The following is a 21,166-nucleotide window of genomic DNA, read 5'->3' as shown; positions in this document are numbered from 1 at the left end:
GTATGTGTTTATGATAATCTCGGTGCAAAGCACACTTATCTATCTTCCTGTCCTTTCCTCTAAGGAGTCCAAAGGATAAAGCCTGGTTATAAAAGGCCACGGCCACCCCCGGGGCTGAGTGGAGCGCAGGTGTCACACAGTAAGTCCTCGCTCTGCGCGGGCAGGGCGCTTGGCGGGTTGGGCAGCCAGCGGGACGTGGCCCAGAGGGAGCAGCCACTGCTGGGAGGATCCTGCCTCCGGTTCTGCAGAGCTGCTGCCCCGTCCCTGTGTGGGGAGGCCTCAGCCTCAGGGACCCCACCTGGAGGGACAGCCCAATGGGACGCAGGCACCGGGCTGCCCTGGGCTGCAGGCCCCCAGCCCTGTCTGGGTTGGGCGACGGTCCCCACTGTCGGTGTGTCTGTGTTTCCATCCCTGTAGATGCTGCCCTCCTGGATCGTCGGCCTTCTCCTGCTGGCCACTGTCAGAGGTGAGGAGGCTGTCCCCATCCCCGGGGGGAGAAAGGGACCGCCCGGGCTGGCCTCGGGGTGGGGCAGCCAGAGGCCCCATCACCATTATCATCATAATGAATAGCCTTATCACTATTTCTTTTTTTAAATATATTTTATTGATTTTTTAGAGAGGAAGGGAGAGGGAGAAAGAGTTAGAAACATGGATGAGAGAGAAACATCAATCAGCTGCCTCCTGCACAACCCCTACTGGGGATGTGCCCACAACCAACGTACATGCCCTTGACCAGAATCGAACCTGGGACCCTTCAGTCTGCAGGCCGATGCTCTATCCACGGAGCCAAACCGGTTAGGGCGTCTTATCACTATTTCAAGAAAAACAATTGCAACCATTCGGGGAGTGTTGACGCTGTAGCAAACACAGGGCAACATCTTGGACACAGGTGACCCCGGGGACCCACCTGCCCTTCTCCTCCAGCAACTGGCTGTGATGGGGTGGCCGAGGCGGCAGGCTGCTGGGCAGCAGAGGTGGGGGAGGGTGCTCTTGGCATGCCCCCAGCACCTTCAGCCCCTTGCGTGGACAAGTACGTGTCTGCAGCCTAAGCTACATGGACGTGTCCCGTGGAGAACTATCCTGCGGGCCTGCGACCTGAGCGCCCCCTCCTGTCCATCCCGCCCCATCACACCTCTCGCTGTTCCACCTCTGTCTCTCCAGCTCCAGTCTGAGCCTCTCCTCTGGCCTCCCTTCTGCTGGGCTTCCTTCCGCACTGCACCACGAGGCCTCCTTTTCTCCTCACCTCGCCCCAGCCCACTCTTGGCCCCCCTCCCATCTTGGCCACGCCTCCATCCTGATGATAAGGGATAAAACAGCATGAAACGAGTGGTTTCCGGGCCCCCTGCCCTCCCTCCGAATCAGAATCGCTGAGGGAGGGGCTGGGGACGGGTACCAGTGATTCCTGTCTCCGTGGAATTCGGGGAGCACCGACAGCAGGCAGAGCCCAGCATTGGCTTCGGCAGCCCTAGGCTGCACCCTGAAACGCCTCGTGGGTAGCGGAGGCGAGGCTGCTCCTTCTCCGAGCCTCTCAGTGTCCCTCCCGGGTGTTGCTCTTTCGGCCCCAGGAAAGGAGATCTGCTATCAGCCTTTCGGCTGCTTCCCCGATGAAAAGCCCTGGGCAGGGATCTTCCAGCGGCCCGTGAAGCTCTTCCCCTGGGCCCCCAAGGACATCGACACCCAGTTTCTTCTCTACACAAATGAGAACCCCAACAACTTCCAAGTGAGAGCGGGCATGGCGGGGCTGCGGGGGGGGGGGGGGGCGGGGGGTTGGGGTGCACACAGCTGTCTGAGGCAAAGGCAGGCCATGGAGCTGTCCGGGCGATGCTCCCTCACCACTGGCAGCCCCTTAGCTCTCAGGATGGGGAACCCCTGATGAGGTCTATGGATGCCCCGCTCAGAAACGGCCACATTCCACACACTGTGCACAGGACTTCCTGGCACTGAGCCCCGATCCTGTGAGGAAGGGGGTAGGAGCAGCATTTATGGAGAAATCCAGGCCTGGTGTGTCCAGCTTCTTCCTGCACTGGGCCGTGGGGGGAGGGGAGCCCCTCGGGGAATGAGGGTGGGGGGTGTAAGTCCTTCCTGATGAGCCAGAAGACAGGTGTGGGAGAGGGGACTTGTTATTGTTGTTGTTAATCCTCACCAGAGGATATTTTTTCCATTAACTTTTAGAGAGTAGGAGGGAGGGATGAAAGGGGGGAGAGAGAGAGAGAGAGAGAAACATTGATACATCGATGTCGGAGAGACACACTGATTGGTTGTCTCCCACATGAGCCCCAATTGGGGCTTGGGATCAAACTGGAAACCCAGGTGCAAGCCTTTGACCGGGAATCAAACCCGTGACCCTTCGGTGCACGGGCCAATGCTCTAACCACTGAGCGACTCCGGCCAGAGTGAGAAGGGCCATTTAACCACAAAAGCAAAAAGGTCCCTGGGAGTGACCTCCAGTCCCCAGAAGGCCTGCTGGGGGGAGGCAGGACAGGCTTCTTCCAGGTAGTGACCAGGAAGAATGTGCTCAGCGCTCAGCTGCTCACAGCTCCACGCCTGACCGTGTGGAGAGCTGGTGACTGGCCATCGATCCCTGAGGTCAGCTGCTGTGGGATTCTAGGTGACAAACTCCCCGCTTCGAGCCCCGAGCTGGGAGTCTGCTTGGACGTGGTGGCTGGGCTGTTTTTATCTTCTGATCCTTCTTCAGGCGTGGTGCCCAGGGGGCTGGTGAAGGGGCCCCTGGCCTGTAGGAGTCGGTTCTTAAGTGCTACAAGCTTGAGATGCCCTTGGCGGCTCCCCTGAGCCGCATCTCCCCTCATGTTGGTGCTTCTGGCCTGGGGCCCTTCACCGTTTCTGTTCCAGGAACCTCTTCCGCCATCTGGGGAAGCCTAGGGGCCCCTTCTCAGGATGATGTGTTTAAATGCATGCAATAAAATACATTGGATTACAAGGGAAACCAATTATATGGAAAAGCAGTTATCAGAACATTTGAAAAGATAAATATAAGTCACAGTCATAGACGTGCTGCTTTATTATTATCTCACTAAATAACCAGATCTACCGGTTGGTCTAACAACTACGGTCACTTGAAATAGTAATGAGAATAACTGATTTTTAAGACATCTGCCACCACTGTCCTGTGACATGGAAATACCTGTGACTCCCACTGGTGACAGAGTGTTGTTACGATGAGGGTGGCTTGTTGCCCAATTTTATAACTAACAGAAATGCTAGAAAGTCCATGAACGTGGACCTTCTGAATCCTGTCCTCAAGCCCCAGGGCAGGAACTCCTGTTCTAGCCCGACCCAACTTTGTGGGAGCTGATCCCGTGACCCGGTCTTCCTGGAACTGGCTCTCACAGGTCTATGGCTTGGAAAGGCCAACGTCCCAATTCACCTTTTCCACTTTAAACAGCGGATCTCCTCCACGGACCTGGCCACCGTGGAGGCTTCAAACTTCCAACTGGACCGCAAGACGCGCTTCATCATCCACGGCTTCATAGACAAGGGGGAGGAGAGCTGGCTGACGGACATGTGCCAGGTAGGACCCCGCCCCCGGCCACTCCCTGCTGAGACCAGCACCCAGCACCCAGCTTCAAACACTTTCCCGGTCACTGCCCCCGAGCCTGGGAACAGAGACAGTCCAGGGACAGATGGTCCTTCCTAAAAACTCCGAGGAAACCCTGGGTTCTCCGGAGCGTCCACTGTCAAGTTCTCCCGACCCCACCGACCTCTAGCCAGCCATCTCTTCTAGAGACCAGAGATCCAGAGCCCAATCAAAATGCCCCAGAAGTGGAGGCGCCAGCAAATTACCTGGCATTTGTCTCGGGTGTGACATCAGACACCAACGTAAACATTGCCCCTAACACCCTGCTGTCCCACAGAGCTCTCTGTGACAGCGCACAGCTCCACAGCGTCACTGTCCCAACCAGGAGCCACTGCTCCCCAGCACTCACCCAGCACCTGAAATGCGGCGACTGTGACCAAAGACTTGGCTTTTCAATTGTATGGGACTTTCATTCATTGTTAATAGCCACCTGGGGCCAGTGGCCACAGTACTGGATGGCGCAGTTCTGAAGCTATCATCCATATTAGTAATGGATTATTATTCATCACACCCATTTTCTGAGCACTTCCTCGGAGCCTGACACTGTGATCATTATTTCAGTCTTTGTCCCACTTGACCCCGGCCCCCCAGCAACGTTGTGAGAGAGGTAGAGTTATTGTTCCCATTTTATAGATGAGGAAATGGAGGCAGGAAAAGTTCAACACTTGCCCAGAGTCGAATCCAGAGGTGGGAACGCAAAACCAGGTCTCTGTCTATAAAATACCGCAACCTTGTGTCTGCAGATTTAGTCCTTAGGGGGTGCCCACAGGCATGGCTTTCAACTTAGTCTGCACTGGGGGAGCCCTCGAGCAGCTTCTTCCCAAGGTGGTCTGCTCCTCTTGAGGTTTGGGTGTTCACACGGGTCCTCAAGTCCCAGAAGGAGGCCATGTGAACGTGGAGCCGGGAGAGTCAGGGGGACGTGTCCATCGCGATGCCCTGGCCTCCAGGCAACTCCTCCCTGCCTCAACCCCCGGGGTAGTCCAGGCCATCCTCAAATGAGCACAGGCTACCAGGGGTGGGCAAACTCTTTGACTCGAGGGCCACAATGGGTTCTTAAACTGGACCGGAGGGCCGGAACAAAAGCATGGATGGAGTGTTTGTGTGAACTAATATAAATTCAAAGTAAAGGAGCGGAGGGGAGAGCAAGAGAACCGGATAGAACAGCCGGATTCGGCCCGAGGGCTGTAGTTTGCCCACGGCTGGGTTATACAGTGGCCCTTTCTGACATTTACTTGGTCCCATCACGGGACCAGCCTGTGCTTGGGCAGTACACTGTGGCCACACCACATCATATAAAAGATGCACGTGTCCGGAGCATTGTAACCTACCTCCATCTAAATTTCATCTTGCCCGTTAATACCTTCTATCTCCCACCTCTGCATTGTTGGGGACACAACAGCAGCCGTTCGGTGGTTTCAGCTACCTAGTACAAGTGTCAGCAAACTTCCTGTAAAGGACCGGGCAGTAAATAGTTTAGCATTTTCAGGTCATATGGTTTCAACTCAACTCTGTTGTCGCTCCAAAGCAGAGAAAGAATATGTAAACAAATGGGTGTGACTGTGTCCCAATAAAACTTTATTTATATGAGCAGGTGGATTTGGCCCTCCCATAACAGTTTGCTAAGCCCTGTTGTAGTAAGTGATCTTTTTTTGCCTGGCTGTGTCGATAACCACCTGGGAGACCTTCGGCCAGTCACTTACTCCATTCCAGGCCTCAGTGTTCACATCTGTTAAGTGGGGATCAGGTACTCAGTTCCTGGTGAGGTGGCGAGGATTAGGACAAGTGGGAGGAATATTAAAACTCTGACACCAATTAGATGCTTGATGGCTGTGAATTCCTATCTCTGGAGGCCTGTGCCTGTTAATACACTGGTTTCTCCCTCTTGTTTTTTCTCCCCCAGAAAATGTTTAAGGTGGAGAAGGTGAACTGCATCTGCGTGGACTGGAGGCGTGGGGCCAGGGCAGATTACACCCAAGCCGTCCACAACATTCGAGTCGTGGGAGCCGAGATAGCTTTCTTAATACAAGGGCTGTCGGTAAATCCTGCCTGAGCCACAACCTGTGGGAAGGAGTGGAGGGGGGCAGGCAGACATGGGGCCCCCAGAGGCAGCCTGGGGACTGGTGCACAGGGGCTGGGCCGGAAGCCGGGACACACAGAGGGGAGTTTCCTAAAATGAAACTGCAACCTTCTCCCTCCTGGAGTCCTGAAGATCCCTCGCGGTGCCTGGGGCGAACGAACCACTTTGGGCCTCGGTTTCCCCTTTTGAAATAAGCCGTCCTTGGAGGCTGTTCTGGGCATTCTCAGCCCAGAAGATGAGTCTTCTTTCTCAGAAAGGGGAAAGCCCCTTTCCGCCTTCTGGAAGGTCTACTCCCCGAGCACCCCAGAGCTGGACCCAGGCTCTCGAAGGCCAGCCCAAGCCCTGCGGGAGGGGAGGGAGGCCGCGGTGGGTGTGGATGGAGCAGGCAGTGCCCGGCCTGGCTCCCCAGGCGGACCTGCAGTTGACACAGAGGCCGCTGGTGCGCACTGTCGGCCCGCGCCCCGGCCCGCGCCCCGGGACTCAGGACTCAGGACTCGGAGACTGCAGTGGCCCAGGGTTGGGAAATGCTGTCCTAGGTGGTCCCGGAGCCTGGTCGTTCGTCCCGAGACCTGTCCCCATCCCCTTCCCCGAGCCAGGGCGTCCCCACCCGGGCCTGGGGGACCTGACGCGCCATCCTTCCGCAGACCGAGATGGGCTACAGCTTGGAGAACGTGCACCTCATCGGCCACAGTCTGGGCGCGCACGCGGCCGGCGAGGCAGGCAGGAGGCTGGGGGGCCGCGTGGGCAGGATCACAGGTAGGGGGTGCGGGGGTGGGGTGGGGCGGGGTGAGAGGGGCGTGCCTGCAGGGAGATGGAAGCCCTAACACACGCACTTCCCATGGCCAAGGGCGCCCCTACTGGTCGCCGGGGGACACTGATTTTAGGCGCTGCCAGACTTAGATTTAAAAAATAATTGCCCACACATTTTCATGGGAATGACAAAAAAATATAGGATCGTAAATAAAAACACGTTTATTAAAAAAGAAAAATATGACTAGCACGTTCAACTCATGACCTCAGGATTATTATTGCTAGAGAAGGGCAGATTTTTGAGCGGTGAAATGATTTTTAATACGAATTCATCAGTTCCACAAATATTAATTGTCGCTGCTGTGCCAGCTCCAGGCAGAACATGAAAGTAGCGGAGAGCTGTCACAGGACGCACTCAGTAGATAATAAGAATGAATGAATGAATGAATGAATGAATGAATCACTAGGCAAAATGAAGGCACACTAGACATAGACACAGACACGGCTGAGTCACGTTTGCATGTAACTGTGCCAACAGTTTAATGGCCGTCTGCTTTGCCCAGGGCTGTGTGCTAGGCATGGGGGGAAGGAGCCGGGGATTCGTAGATTATCATTATGGAGAATTTTTCAGATTGCAAAGTTCTTTCTCTTATATCTCTGTGTGGGGTTTTCACAATAGCCCCGTAAGGTAGGTTGCTGTTATTCCCACTTTCCGGATGAGGACACTGAGGCTCAGGGAAGACACACATTTGACCTTGAGCAGAACCTGGGCTGGAATACAGGTCACTGAGTCCTGTGGGCCATGCTCCTCCCATCCGCTGCCTCTCTTTGAAGATGAGCTGGGCACAGGCCCTGCTTCAGGCGGAAAGCCGCCTGGGTTTTGTGGGTCCAGGGCTTGGGACCTGGTTTGTCACTGTGCACCGCCCCCTTCCAGGACTGGATCCGGCAGAACCATGCTTCCAGGGCACGCCCGAGGAGGTGAGGCTGGACCCGTCGGACGCCATGTTTGTGGATGTGATTCACACGGATGCCTCGCCCATAGTCCCTTACCTAGGTGAGCTCCTCACTCCACCTCTTGGTGACCAGGGCTGTCCCTGGTAAGAGTAGGTCTGGGGGTGGTATTCAGAATGGTTAACTACAGTGATAGCTTGGATGCCCACCAGTCAAAGTGGGTGCCAGCCACAAACAAACAGCCCAGTGCCAGTGGTATCAGCCTGGGGGCCCCGGCAGGTCAGACAAGCACTGGTGTAGCCTATGGAAGGGGTTGCTCAGTCCTCAAACTCTGTGACCTTCCCTAGGCGCCACTATCCATTCGTGCACTGCGGGGTGGGGGGGAGGGGAAAGGAGAGGGGGAGGCCCCCTCAGCCCGGCCTGCGCCCTCTCGCAGTCCAGGACCCCTTGGGGGTCCTTAGCGCTGCCACCACCACCGCTGTGCTCACCAGCTGTGAGCCCAGCTTCTGGCTGAGCCGCACTCAGTGGGAGCTCACTGACCATCAGGGGGCAGCTTCTGTGTTGAGCGTCTGCCCCCTGGTGGTCAGTGCATGTCATAGCGACCGATCATTCTGCCGTTCAGTTGATTTGCATATTAGGGTTTTATTATATAGGATGCTTGACCGATACTTGCAAAGTTAATGCAAAGTTAATGTTTGAATATTTTGCTCACTTCTTTTGCAGAAACTTTGGTTATAGTTTGTGTTGTTGAAAATGAAATATATCCCTTTATTTAATTCTTCTAAAATCAAATGGGTTAATTGTTGTTGTTAGTTTAAATAAATTAAAATTTTAAATAATTAAAATTATGTAAAAAATTAATATTACATAAACTCACTCTTCTTTTTTCAACATTTTCTTATGTGACCCCTCATGAAACATGCCAACAAAGGGTATGTTTTTAATAATAGTGATGGTTACCATGGGCTGCGTTGGACATTTTGTACATACTCGCTTGGTAACAATCCTAAAAAGTGGGCATTATTATTATTGTTTCATAGCTGAGGATACTGAGGTTTGAAAAGCTTTAGTAGTTGCCCGAGATCACGGAGTGTGTAAATAAGACCAGGATGTGATCACGGGTCTGTGTGCTTAAAAAGCCAAAGTGTCCAGCCATTATGCTGGTCTCTCAATACAACGAAATCTCAATATCACCTTATCACATAGAAATCAAAATTTCAAAATGAATAAAGGAATGGAAATTGCACAGTGCTGATAGTGTCTATGATGCATAATGGTATCAGGGTATATCAGTATTGTTCACAGCCTCCCTAGGACAGACAGAAAGACAGACAGACACACATTCAAATACACATGTAGGCATGCTCACTGCCTCTGCTCTCTCCTCCTTCCTTGTCTTGCTAAGGGCTCATCTCTGAGAGCGATCTGCAAAGCCAAGCGGGGTGGCTATGCTGAGGGGACAGTTTGCCAAGAAGACTCTTGCTCTGGTCGGAAGGAGTCGGATGCTTTCTGGGGCCATGACCTTGCCTGGGGACCGCTTACCTCCCCGCTCACCGCTGCTTCCAATGTTTCAGGTTTTGGAATGAGCCAAAAGGTGGGCCATCTGGATTTCTATCCAAACGGAGGAAAGCAAATGCCCGGATGTCAGAAAAATATCCTTTCATCCATCGTTGATATAAATGGACTCTGGGAAGGTATGTCCATCAGCAAAGCAAGACGGCAGTGCTGTCCTGGGGGAGGAGGCAGGATGCGTGGCCGGGCCCTGTAGTACTGAATTTGCCTCCACTTATGGCGTGCTCATTCTGTCCCAGGCGTTGTCACGACGCCATGAGAGAGTTACTCTGGTTATCCCCATTTCCCAGATGAAGAAACTGGATCCGAAAAGTTATAAAACTTGCCCAAGGCCACCTTATGTTAAAGTTCAATTTCTGGCTGCAAAGTCCCAACCTCATACCAGCCTGTGTCGTCTCCCCCACATCAGGATTCTGAGGCATGAGCTGGCCGGGCACGTTGGCAAATACCAGTTCTAGCTTTGCCCCCTCCCCCACCCCCATCCTGCTTTCACTGCTTGCTCCTTGAAGGGCACGCACAAAGATCTGGAGGGCTTTGACTTTCTTGCCCTTTGCTGTCGGCAGGTGCTAGGACTGGAAAGGGACTGAGCTGGAAAAAGGACCAAGTGGGGACATGCTCTGTGGGTTTGGGGAGTGCGTGCATGGAGTGGGAGGCCTGGAGGTCTAGGAGCAATGAGGCTTATGTGTGTCAATGTCAGAGATGTCCACACCTGTAGAGAATTTTTATGAGTTTATTGGAGCCAAAGTGACGACAATTGCTGGGAAGCAAACTCTCAACGGACTGAGAAAATGCTCCGGAGAACAGCAGATTTACGGCTTATTTTATACATTAGAATCAAAAGAGGAGACATAGGGGGTTCTGTGAAATCCATGGGTGGTAGATTGGGAAGGGGGAAGAAAGTAAAACGGGAAATCTCTGGAATTGGATAAAAAGTAAAATAGAGAGGCACATACTTTTACATTGGTGGGTACAGGATGGTTAATGATCAACATTTAGAGCACATAGAGGTGGTATTTGGGGAACAAGGTCACAATGAGGGGTTCTGGGGTCTGGTGCTCTTGTAGGGAGTGCTCTGAGGACCTGGAAAAGATTACTCTGATATTTAAAAGGTGCGTTTTCTTAGATGCAAAAAGAAAACAGTTTCACTGAAGGTGAAGATTCTTTGTCACCCTGGCCGGATGGCTCAGTTGGTTAGAGCTTTGTCCTATATACCAGAAAGGTTTTGGGTTTGATTTCTGGTCAGGGCGCGTATAGGCGGCAACTGATTGATGTTTCTCTCTCACCTCGATGTTTCTCTCTCTCCCTTCCTCTCTCTCTCTAAAATCAATAAACATATCCTCGGTGAGGATTTAAAAAAAAAAAAAAGATTGGCCTTTGTCAAGGACGCTACAGGCCTGGGACAGGACTACCCTCCATGACCCGCTTTTAATTAGGAATTTTTATGTTCAGCTCACCCCACGTGGGTACTTCTGGCCTCTGAGTTTGTAAGGCCACCATGCAGGCCGCCCCTGAGCTGGTCAGGTTTAGTATGTGGCGCCTTTTTCGTCCGCATGAGGTCTGCGTTTACGTGAGAGACAAGCTCAGTCCCCCTACGATTAGGTGACTTAACGCACCACCTCCATCACCTGCCTCTGCTCTTCTCCTATTGCCTCTCCCTGGAGACCAGACTTCATCTCCTCCCTGCACGTGGAGGCTTTGAGTCTGCGATCATTTCATTTTGGAGTTTATTTGTCTCAGCTGGGAGTTTTCCGGGCATCCCAGACACCCCAGTACCCTGCTCAGGGCCTGGCCCAGAGCAGGTGCTCCGTACAGCCCACTCCACTGAGCATTTAATATTCCATGTGCTTAATGTGAACGAATAGAGTCGATAAAGCAGTAGCCAACAGCCAATGGAGCCTTTGAGCTCTCTGCCCAGCACCAGGTAACTCCAGGGAAGACCCGGCTGAAGGAATGAGGCCGCCCCTCCCAGAAGCGACCAGCAGGGCCCACATAATAGCAAGGAGCCCAGCTTTAATTAAAGAGGCAATGCAGAGTGAACAGGCCCACAGGAGTGCGTGTCTATTGTGTGGGCTCCCAGTCACCCAGGGGCTGGGCTGGAGGAACAATTAAATCCACTTGCCCCTCTATTATGGATACTTGGGCAGCGATTCTGGACGGAAGAAACAATTAAGTTGGAAACAGGTTGTGTTGTCTGGTAATGACTGTTGGTGCCAGACACCAGCCGGCCTGGCTGGAGTCGCTGGGCCCTGGGGCAGGCAGAGCTAATGCACCAGCACAAAGAGGACCCGTCTGTTCTCCATGGTGGTGGATAAAGCCCCCCAGACCCCCAGAGGTGGTCCCCAGGTATGTCTGGGGTCACTGTGCATCACACCATGGGAAGTTTTATACCAAGGAGCTGGAGAAATGAAAAAAAAAAAAAAACAATTTTGCAAATAGGAGGACTTGGGTTAAAGAAAAGGGTGGTAGAGAAAATGCAGTGACACAGTGGCCTAGAGCCAAGGGGACTTTGGTCTCCACTGCTCTTACCTTGCGCTTTCGAAGGGCAAAGGGCAAAGGGCGAGGAAGAGGAATTTCTCAGCCTGGGGCCATGGGCACAGAAAAGCTGCATTCCTGGGACAGGCCCGCAGGTATGGTCCCTGGTTCTCAAACTGGGGCCCTCCGGCCCAACACCGCCCACAGCAGCCAGTGGTCGGTGGTCAGCCTTCACAGGGACCAGTTTTAAAGAGGGAATGTACTGCTGTTGTGTAGGCATGAAACATTGTCATGTCAAAGTCAAGATGCAGGTTTCTCATGAAAAATCAGAAGACCAAGCAATCTGGGCCTTAACATTCAACAACTGGCTGACTGTGTAAGATTCCTTTTGAAAGCTATTGCCTCTCTCCCTCTCCCCCCACTTCCCTTCTCTCTCTCTCTTCTTTCTGTATATATTTTTCTCACTCTCCCCAAGGCCTCTAGCCCTCATCCTTCACTTCTGTCAGACGCCTGGCCCCTGGAGGATTGGACACACGTCCTTGTTAGAACCCCTACTTCCCCAGCACGTGCCCAGCTCCGAGTAGGCCCTGCTCAGCACATGGGCACGGTGGGGGGCAGAGGAAAGCGACTGTAGCCAAACACCATTACTAAAGAAGCCCCCAGATACCACCTCTATGTGCTGTAAATGTTGATCACGAACTATTTCCTGCTTGCCCCAAAGTATGTCAAAGTCAATGACAGGAACTTTGAATGGTGACGGAGGCATTCGGGAATGCCGACACCCCTCTGTGAAACGAGGAGGTGACTCCTTATTCAGATCAGAACGGTTCAAGCTTCAAAAGTGAGAGTCTCCTATGAGCTCCCGCAGCTTTTGCTTCCTCAGGAACCCGAGACTTTGTAGCCTGCAATCACCTGAGAAGCTACAAGTATTACTCCAGCAGCATCCTCAACCCCGACGGCTTCCTGGGCTACCCGTGTGCCTCCTACAATGAGTTTGAGGAGGTGGGTCTCCCCAGGGGTCTGGGGAGGGTGGGGTGGCTCTGTTGTTGTTGGTTCTGTCCCTGTGGCTTGGAACAGAACAGAGATGGAACTCCACGACTAGTAAGAGGCGGTACTGGTAATGCTGAGCCTCACACAGCCTTCTTCCTCCGGGGAGCGGGGTGGGCAGGCGGATGGCACAGACCTGACCCGGCTGTGCCTTGCCTTGATCCCCAACTTTTCATTCTGAAAAATTCTCAAAGGATGCCTGGACAGCATGGGTGAGATGGATGCATGCATGCTTTAATCAATGGATGGAGGGTAGATGGATACATGAATAGAAAGATGGTTAGGTGGATGAGTGGATGGATGAGGGATGGATGGAGGGATGGATGGGAAGGTGAATTGATCAATTGAATGAGTGAATGAGTCAAAGGCCTACCACTCACAGACAAATTGTTGTTTTTATACTAGAAGAGCTGTTTCCCTTGTCCAGTCGGAGGGTGCCCCAAAATGGGGCACTATGCTGACCAGTTTCAGGGGAAGACCAGTGCCGTGGGACAAACGTTTTTCCTGAACACAGGGGAGAGCGGTAACTTTACTCGTAAGTTTCCATTTTACCCATTTAAAAGCTGCAAATGACTTTAAAGGGTGTATCAACCTGGTTAGTTAGGACCCTTGGCAGCAATGGGTAGAAACTCAACACCAGCAAGCTTAAATGATAGTGGGAGGACGGTAGAATGGCATTTGTCTTGCCTCTTACGTTCACCCCTTTAACCAATAATCCTGACAGTGGAGTAGGTCGACCGTGGATGGCCCAGGCTGGTCACATGTCCACCCAACCCTGTGGCAGGAAGGATGGATCCATTAACGGAAGAAGGCAAGATGGGGCAAAGGCACCCCCGTGATTACCCACCATACTAGTCCCCCTGTGTACACACACATGAGCATGCTGTGTTTTTGGTGTTCTTTTGCCCAGCTTCTCACTTAAAAAGAAGATAGTAAAAGCACCAAGATTTGTTTGTTATAATTAATATTGCATGATGGTTGAACAGTAGAGCATTTATTTTCCAAGGGAGTTTTACATTTAAAAACATTTATGCAGCACTTCACAAAACACTGTTTACACACAGTATTTCATGTAATACTCACGACACTTAGCATAAACGATAACAGTTGGGAATATCTATAAAGTCTTACAAGCATTTTCCTTTAAGTCAGAACGCACCTTAGGAAAACACTTGCATGTGTGCGGGAGAAGGTATTCAAGGATGTTCACACAGCATTGATTTTAATACCAAAAGAACCCGGGGAGAAAGCTAGATATCCACCACTGGTTAAACAACCAAATCCTATATGTAACCATTCAAGGAAGGATCTAGAAAACCTCTAAGGCATAGTAAGTTAAAAGGCAAATAGCAAAACATCACGTAATATATCATGTTCCAGTCAGGGTCTTTGCTGAAGACAGAGCTCATTCAAGTGGTTCACATGAGGAGACCTCATTGGAGGGTCTGCTTTTGGAGGTGTGGACAGGGTTGAAAGAACAAATTAGGGATGCTGAGGTGCCCAGAATCTAGCGGCTGCGGGGCTCCAGGAATGGAGTGAAGCGAGCTACTGCCAGACACTAGAGCAAGGAGGCTGCAGGAGAGCAAGCACCTCCATCTCCCTCCTCCTGCCACTGGCCTCCCGTGCAAGCCTCTGATGGGCTGAACCCAACGAAAAGCCAGCCACAAGGATCCCTGGTGAGGCCGACCTTATAAAGCACAGGACAGGACAGGGAAGGGCGGTGAGTCAGTCTGGCGTGGGGATGGATGGAGAGAATAGAGAATAACAGTGCATATTATTTATGGAAGGGGGGAAAGCCTCATTATTTATTTATTTTTATATGTTTTTAAAAATTGATTTCAGAGGGAAAGAGAGATAGAAACATCAATGATAAGAGAGAATCATTGATCGGCTGCCTCATGCACCCCCCGCCCCCCTACAGGAGATGAAGCCTGAAACCTGGCCATGTGCTCTGACCAGGAATCAAACCGTGACCTCCTGGTTCTTAGGTCAATGCTCAGCTACTGAGCCACGCCAGTCGGGCAAAATCCTATATTTATACATTCATATGTGTGTGTAAATGCCCAGAGAAAGCTCTAGTTGAGGTTATCCCAACCTCAGCTCTACTGAGATACGGGACTGGATCCTTCGTTATTGGGGGGCTGTCCTGTGCATTGCAGTATGTTTAGCAAATCCGTGGTCTCTACCAGCGAGATGCCAGTAGCCCTGCACCCACCCACCCCATTCCCTGGGTGTGACAATCAAGAACATCTCCAGATAATGCCAACTGTCCCCGAGAAGCAAGTCACCCCGCTGGGCTTGACTAAGTCTACAGACCAAACTGGGAAGACCCTGAGACGGAGGGCAGGTAGACAGAGTGCTGAGAAAGGGTTTATTCATTTTTAAAATTTATCTGTGTTGTTTTTCCACTGAGAATATGCCCATGGCATGGGAAAATAATAAAAATAAAGAAGGGAACAGTACGTGATTTATCCAAATGTTGAAGCCCAGATGTCTCCCTCTCCCGTGGCCTTCCTGGTGTAGTCAGTGGTGTGCACCTGGGTACCGGGGTAGAGTAACCAGCCGCCCTCCATCCATCGGAACACATACCTGGCTGGGTTGGCAAGAGATTTTGCTGAGCTGTAATACTGACTCCCCCTGCCCGCCGAGTCCCTCACCCCCACCTAGCATCAGAATTCCTGGGACCCCAACTGCATTGAAGGAAACCATTAGTTACATTCGCCCTTACTTCCCACTCATGGGGGATTCGGAGCTTGGAACAAGAATGCTCCCATGGGTTATTTTTTTTTTTTTCCCCAACAAGATGAGTTCATTGAACTGATTGTATTTTTTCTTTGCACAGGTTGGAGATACAGGGTATCGGTCACACTGGCTGGAAAAAAGAAAGTGAGTGGGTACATCAGGATTGCTTTATATGGAAGTAATGGAAACTCAAAGCAATATGAAATTTTCAAGTAAGTTTGATAGTAAAGTGAAATGACCATACTTTCCCTAATAGATTATTAATAAAAGATTGGGTATAAACTTCTACATACGTCTAGCCATACAGAACCTTTGAATCCTAGAATGTCAGAGCCGAAGGAAGTCTCTTAGCATCTAATTGAATCACCCCACAGGAGAAGACGAAGGCGCAGAGAGGATGCACGCGCGATTTTAAAGGCTGACTCCTGGGGTGCCAAGCACTGCTTCCTTCCTGCTTAAGTTGTGGGGTTGTTGTTGTTGTTTTTAACATTTTTTTTTCAGAGAAAGGAAAGGAGAGGAAGAGAGAGAAACATCAATGATGAGAGAGAATCATTGATCAGCTGCCCCCTGCACACCCCCTCCTGAGGACTGAACCCACAACCTGGGCATGTGCCCTGACCAGGAATTGAACTGTGACCTCCTGGTTCATGAGTCCACACTCTACCACTGAGCCACACCAGCCAGGCCCTGCTTAAGTTTTATGAATATCATGTTCTCCTTAGACAAGGCACATTTATATGGCAGCTGCTTCCCATCCCACACACACACTCCATCCCCCACTTGTGCTGTGCTCCATGTGAAGCCTGAAGCTAGCTTCCTGTTGCTATGGTAGCCTCAGCACCTAGCTTTTGCAGGTATATGAGGCTCTTGGTAAAAATGTGTTGGATAACTGTGCTATAAAATTAGATTCTGTTTGTGCACTAAGTTTGCATAATAATTTTCATGTTAAAGTTCTTTGACTGCTTCTTATGCTACATGTGGGATGCCCACAAATGACCCCGGCTGAAGCACATGCGTCTTTAAACAAAGATAACAAGTCCTGCAGTGAAATTAGAGTCAATATGCCGCCCCAAGTAGTTGACTTCCCTCTAGGTCCCAATCAAGACAGTGGAAATCTAGAGTCCAGGATTATTCTAAAGGTGTGTTCTTCACAGCTGCGTCTGTGTTTTAGCGTCCCTGGATGTGTATGGAGGCATTCAAGGGAATTGCAGAAAGCCAATAGCAGCAGCCATTTTTGGAGGAACAGCGGGGTGCTGTCACCCTAGGTATTCATCTATCCAGCTGATAGGACACTTTATGTCTGTGTTTGCAGAGGGTCCCTCAAACCAGAAGCAAATCATGTGCGTGACATTGATGTGGACATCAATGTTGGAAAAATCCAGAAGGTTAAGTTCCTCTGGAACAACCATGTGATAAATCTCTTCACGTACAAACTGGGGGCTTCGAGAATCACAGTGCAGAGTGGTGAAGATGGGACTGAGTGAGTATCTTTTATTCCACCTGAGTATTGTTTCTATATTCCCTTATCCATCTATTTCTGCAAACATACATGCATGCATTCCATCACCCACCCGTCCACCTACATAGCCTTCTACCCACCCATTCCTTCATCCCTTTCTCTCCATCCACTTAACCACTTACCGATCCACTTATCCATGCAGCCATTCATCTACCCAACGATTCCTCTCAACTCTGCATCTTTCCATCTATCCATCTGATTTCCTTTGAAAAATCAATCATCATTTTCCTTGAGCCAAATTCAACTTGGCTGGAGCAAGACATCAATTGTAAGGCATAGGTTCGAGAAGCAGGCCAATAGGAGACTCTGTTTTATCTCAAACAATAAGGAGCGCCCCTGGGCAGTAGCTGTAGGAAATCTCAGGGTTTATTTTACACAAATTGTTTTGTTTGGAGACTGTGGCCTGAGAGGCATACAGACTGTGTTAGGATCTAGCTCACAGTGGAAGCTCTTCTCTTGCTGAGAGGATAAAATCTGACTTGGTGAGAGTAGGGAGAGAACATAACAGTGTTTAAAATGTGGCAAGAAAAAAAGGCTACCGTAAAAGAGGGTGATAGAAAATAGCATGTCAGCGTCTGAAGGAAACTCGGAGATCACCTTTCACCTGCTCTCATTTTAAGATGAGAAGGGTGAGGTTCGCAGAGTCACATAACGTGTCTAAGGCCACCGAGGAAAGCTAGAGGGAAGAATATTTGCAAACTCTTTTCAAAAACATATACTAAGGCCTTGCTCAGCTGCATGACTTAGCTGTGCTGACAGTAAATGGTCATAGTCCCGATTCCTGGGCGTGGTGCTGGAAGGGTCAGAGGTCACTGCGGCTGTGCCAGTGAGCAGAGCTTGAGCCCGAGGCACGCCCAGGGCTTGAAACCCAGTCCTCTGACCTCCAATCCAGCCCTTGTCCCACTGTGCCCGCCCAGCTCACACAGCCGGCCGTGGAGCTGAGGGTCGGTAAGGCCTGGCTGGGGGATGCATTGTGGAACTGTCTGGGTTTCACAGCATTTAGGTGGAGGTGAGGGTGGGTTTTGTTTTCACGTACGGTACAGCTCACCCACTATACATCCCAAACACCAACATCTCACCCCCTATAAGGGCTTCCTCGCCAAGGAGCCACATTCTGAAGCTGAGCCCGGAGGGAGGCTCGCTGGCCAACCATCCCCTTTTAGCCAAAGAGGCCTGCAGGAAAAGGAGGCGGCCAGGTGTCCGGCAGCTCACGGCTGAGTTGTTGCCCCAACTGGGCAGGCTTCACCCTCTTCAGGAGTGACATCCTCCATGATCTTCCCCCCCGCCCCCAACATCTCTATCGAGATATAATTGTCATAGCCTGTGTTCACCCATTTAAAGTATATATTTCAGTGCTTTTTAGTACATTTGCAGAGTTGTGTAATCATGTCTAAAGTCAATTTTAGAAGATTTCATCACCCTTCCCCAAAAAACCCACACCTATCAGCCATCATCCCATAACCTCCCATCCCTTTTCTCCAGCCCTGGGGAACCTGTTTTCTATTTCGATAGATTTTCCTATTCTGGACATTTCATATACATGGAGTCATACAATATATATAGTCCTTCGTGACTGGCTTTTTTCACGTAGCATAATGTGTTCAAGGTTCATCCATGGTGTAACATGTATCGGTACTTTATTCCTTTTTACTGCCAAATAATATTCTGTTATATGGATATACCACATTTTATTTATCCATTTAGCAGTTGATAGACATCAGGGATATTTGCACTTTGGGGCTATTATGAATAATGCTGCTGTGAACATTTATGTACGAGTTTTTGTGCGCACATATGTTTTCATTTCTCTTGGGTACATACCTAGGAGCGGAATTGCTAGGTTATGTGGTAACTCCTATGTTTAACCATGAGAAGAACTACCAGACTGTTTTCCAAAGTGGCTGCCACATTTTCCATTCCCAGAAGCAATGTATGAAGAACCCCCCAGGTTCTTAACTCTAGGGAAAGTTCCCTCTGGGCAGGCAGAGGCACCCCTATCCCCTAAATTCATTGCCAGGCCCACCCAAAGCTTCAGGCTCACTGGAGACCCTCTTGGTTTAAAAAATCTGCCGTCTGACACAGCTGATTCACTTTCAGCTTGTTAAAAGGCTGCAGGAGGAGAGGGTGTTCTTTAAGTGGTTTTGCTTCGTAAGAATCACCTGGACTCTGCGTGGTGTAGCCGAGCCTTTCAGTCAGAAGGGTCTGAATTCCAGGGTTTGGCTAGATCAGTGGTTGGCAAACTCATTAGTCAACAGAGCGGCAAACCGTGGCTCGAGAGCTGCATGTGGCTCGCGGCCGCGATTTGCCGACCACTGGGCTAGATAGATGCACACACATTTCCGCAAGCTGCTGAGCCTCACGCTGAACACGTTCTCCTCCGCAGGTATCGTTTTTGCAGTGACGACACCGTGAAAGAAGACCGGTTGCAGTCGCTTTACCCTTGTTAAAAATATGGTGCTCCCTTGTCTCTTCGTGGTAATAAATTTTTAATGCCCTCGGGTTGACATTAAGGTGTGAGTTTGACATCCTCCGGTTTCTGGGGTCATATTTTGGAAATGACTTTTAAAACTAGCACCAAGGCCCCATCCAGTGGGCTCAGTGGTTAGAGCACCAAAGGTTCTCGGGTTTGATTCCTGGTCAAGGGCACATACAAGGGTTGCAGGTTTCATCCCTGGCCCCAGTTGGGGTGCTTACGAGAGGCAACCACTCAATGCGTCTCTCTCACATGGGTGTTTTTTCCTCTCTCTCTCCTTCCCTCTCTCCCTTCCACTCTCTCTAAAAATCAAGGGGAAAAAATGTCCTTGGATGAGGATTAACAACAACAAAATGCTGGAGCCAAGTTGGCCGCAGGTCATGTCTGAAACCTCCCACCCGCAGTCCTTTGCCACCGTCTTTCTCAGGGCACCTGTGTGGCCTGTTCTAACGTAGACCATGAAGCTCTGTCCTATTTGAAAAGCTCATCATTACTTCCACGTGTTGCCTGCCTAGGGCAGTGGTCGGCAAACTCATTAGTCAACAGAGCCAATATCAACAGTACGATGACTAAATTTCTTTTGAGAGCCAAATTTTTTAAACTTAAACTTCTTCTAATGCCACTTCTTCAAAATAGACTCACCCAGGCCGTGGTATTTTGTGGAAGAGCCACACTCAAGGGGCCAAAGAGCCTCACGTGGCTCGTGAGCCGCAGTTTGCCGACCACTGTCCTAGGGGGAGGGAGCTGGCCCATGGAAGAGCAGCCTGGGTGGCATGCGCACCTCTGAGCCATTGGAGGGAGTGGGCTTTAAAAAACGTGAATTTGCACATGGCACCAAATGCAAATGAGCCAGAGAGTATTCTTACCCAAAGTGCTTCTTCCAGCCTTGCCCCCAGGTCTCCCAGTTCCTCTCCCAGGAACAGCTTGAGGTTTTTCCAGAAATATGTGTGCACCTACCTCATATACCCCGGCCCCACTTCCACAGCGGTAGCCTACAAAACACCGTTCTTACCTTGCTTTTTACATTATAAACATAATTTGGATATTACGGTCTAACTTGAGGCCTGATGCATGAAATTCATGCAAGAGTAGGCCTTCCTTCCCCCGGCTGCTGGCACCAGCTTCCCTCCGGCACCCAGGACCGGGCTTCCCTCTGGCCGCCAGCAGGCACCCAAGACCCAGGCTTCCCTCCTCTGGCGCTGGCAGGCACCCGGGACCCAGGCTGGCTTCCCTCCGGCCCAGGCTTCTTTAGGAAGGACGTCCGGAATGACGTCCGGAAGACACCCAGTCTAATTAGCATATTACCCTTTTATTAGTATAGATAGTATAGAAAGAGCCTCTTTAATCTTCATAGGGCTTCACAGATGCCACCGAGGGAGGCATGTGGTGTGCTTGTCCCTGCTGATGGGCATAGAAATGGTCTCCAAAATTTTCTTATTGCAAATATTCACGCATCTAATATCCTTCTGTGATGTGTGTGGCGTGCGGGCCTTCTAGGCTGGCCTCTGCCCTAACCCCTGGCCTCCTACTAACCCCCGGCCGACCTGCCCACTCCTCCTGGGAACCCGGGGAGATGAATAGGCTGGTGCAGGTAGAGGGTGTCACTTTCAGGGCTGGGGATGGTGGAATAGGGTTCACCTGTTGAGCAGGAGCGAGAGCATTCACCATTTAATTCTTAGAATTAAGAAATGGCTGCATTTACCAATTCCCTGAAAGGCTGTGTGACAGGTGTGGCGGGCACTCGAAGAGAACGAGATGACACACCCAAGGTCCCCAGAATGAGGCAGAAGGAGCTCTCCCCCGTTTAGGGGGTGCCTCTCTACTTCCTAGCAGGACAAAGAGCCGGCACTCTGTACCTGGGGTTTCTTTCATTCTCCCTTCCTCTGTGTGTTTCCTAAAATTCTCTTTCCGGAAGCACTGTCCAGCACTCAAAACCTTGGTCTGCTGCAATGACATAGGTCCTTGTCT

At 50.9% G+C, this 21,166-nt stretch overlaps 1 protein-coding gene across 1 annotated transcript; it reads left to right on the top strand.

Moving 5' to 3' along the window:
- Positions 1-417: 417 nt before the first annotated feature.
- Positions 418-19,230, top strand: LOC308257659 (pancreatic lipase-related protein 2-like; the record flags this gene model as incomplete). Its single annotated transcript, XM_080687770.1, has 12 exons — positions 418-466; positions 1,566-1,720; positions 3,404-3,529; positions 5,496-5,630; positions 6,317-6,428; positions 7,357-7,476; positions 8,948-9,067; positions 12,301-12,419; positions 12,870-12,999; positions 15,307-15,418; positions 16,519-16,686; positions 19,109-19,230. The coding sequence occupies 12 exons, from the start codon at positions 418-420 to the stop codon at positions 19,170-19,172; spliced, it is 1,410 nt and encodes a 469-aa protein (XP_080543896.1). The 3' UTR covers positions 19,173-19,230.
- Positions 19,231-21,166: the final 1,936 nt, after the last annotated feature.

The sequence above is a fragment of the Plecotus auritus genome (assembly GCF_963455305.1).
Source record: "Plecotus auritus genome assembly, chromosome: 9".
Classification (NCBI taxonomy): Eukaryota; Metazoa; Chordata; class Mammalia; order Chiroptera; family Vespertilionidae; genus Plecotus; species Plecotus auritus.
The sequence above is the reverse complement of the archived record's forward strand: the minus strand, read 5'-3'. Positions and strand labels throughout refer to the sequence as shown.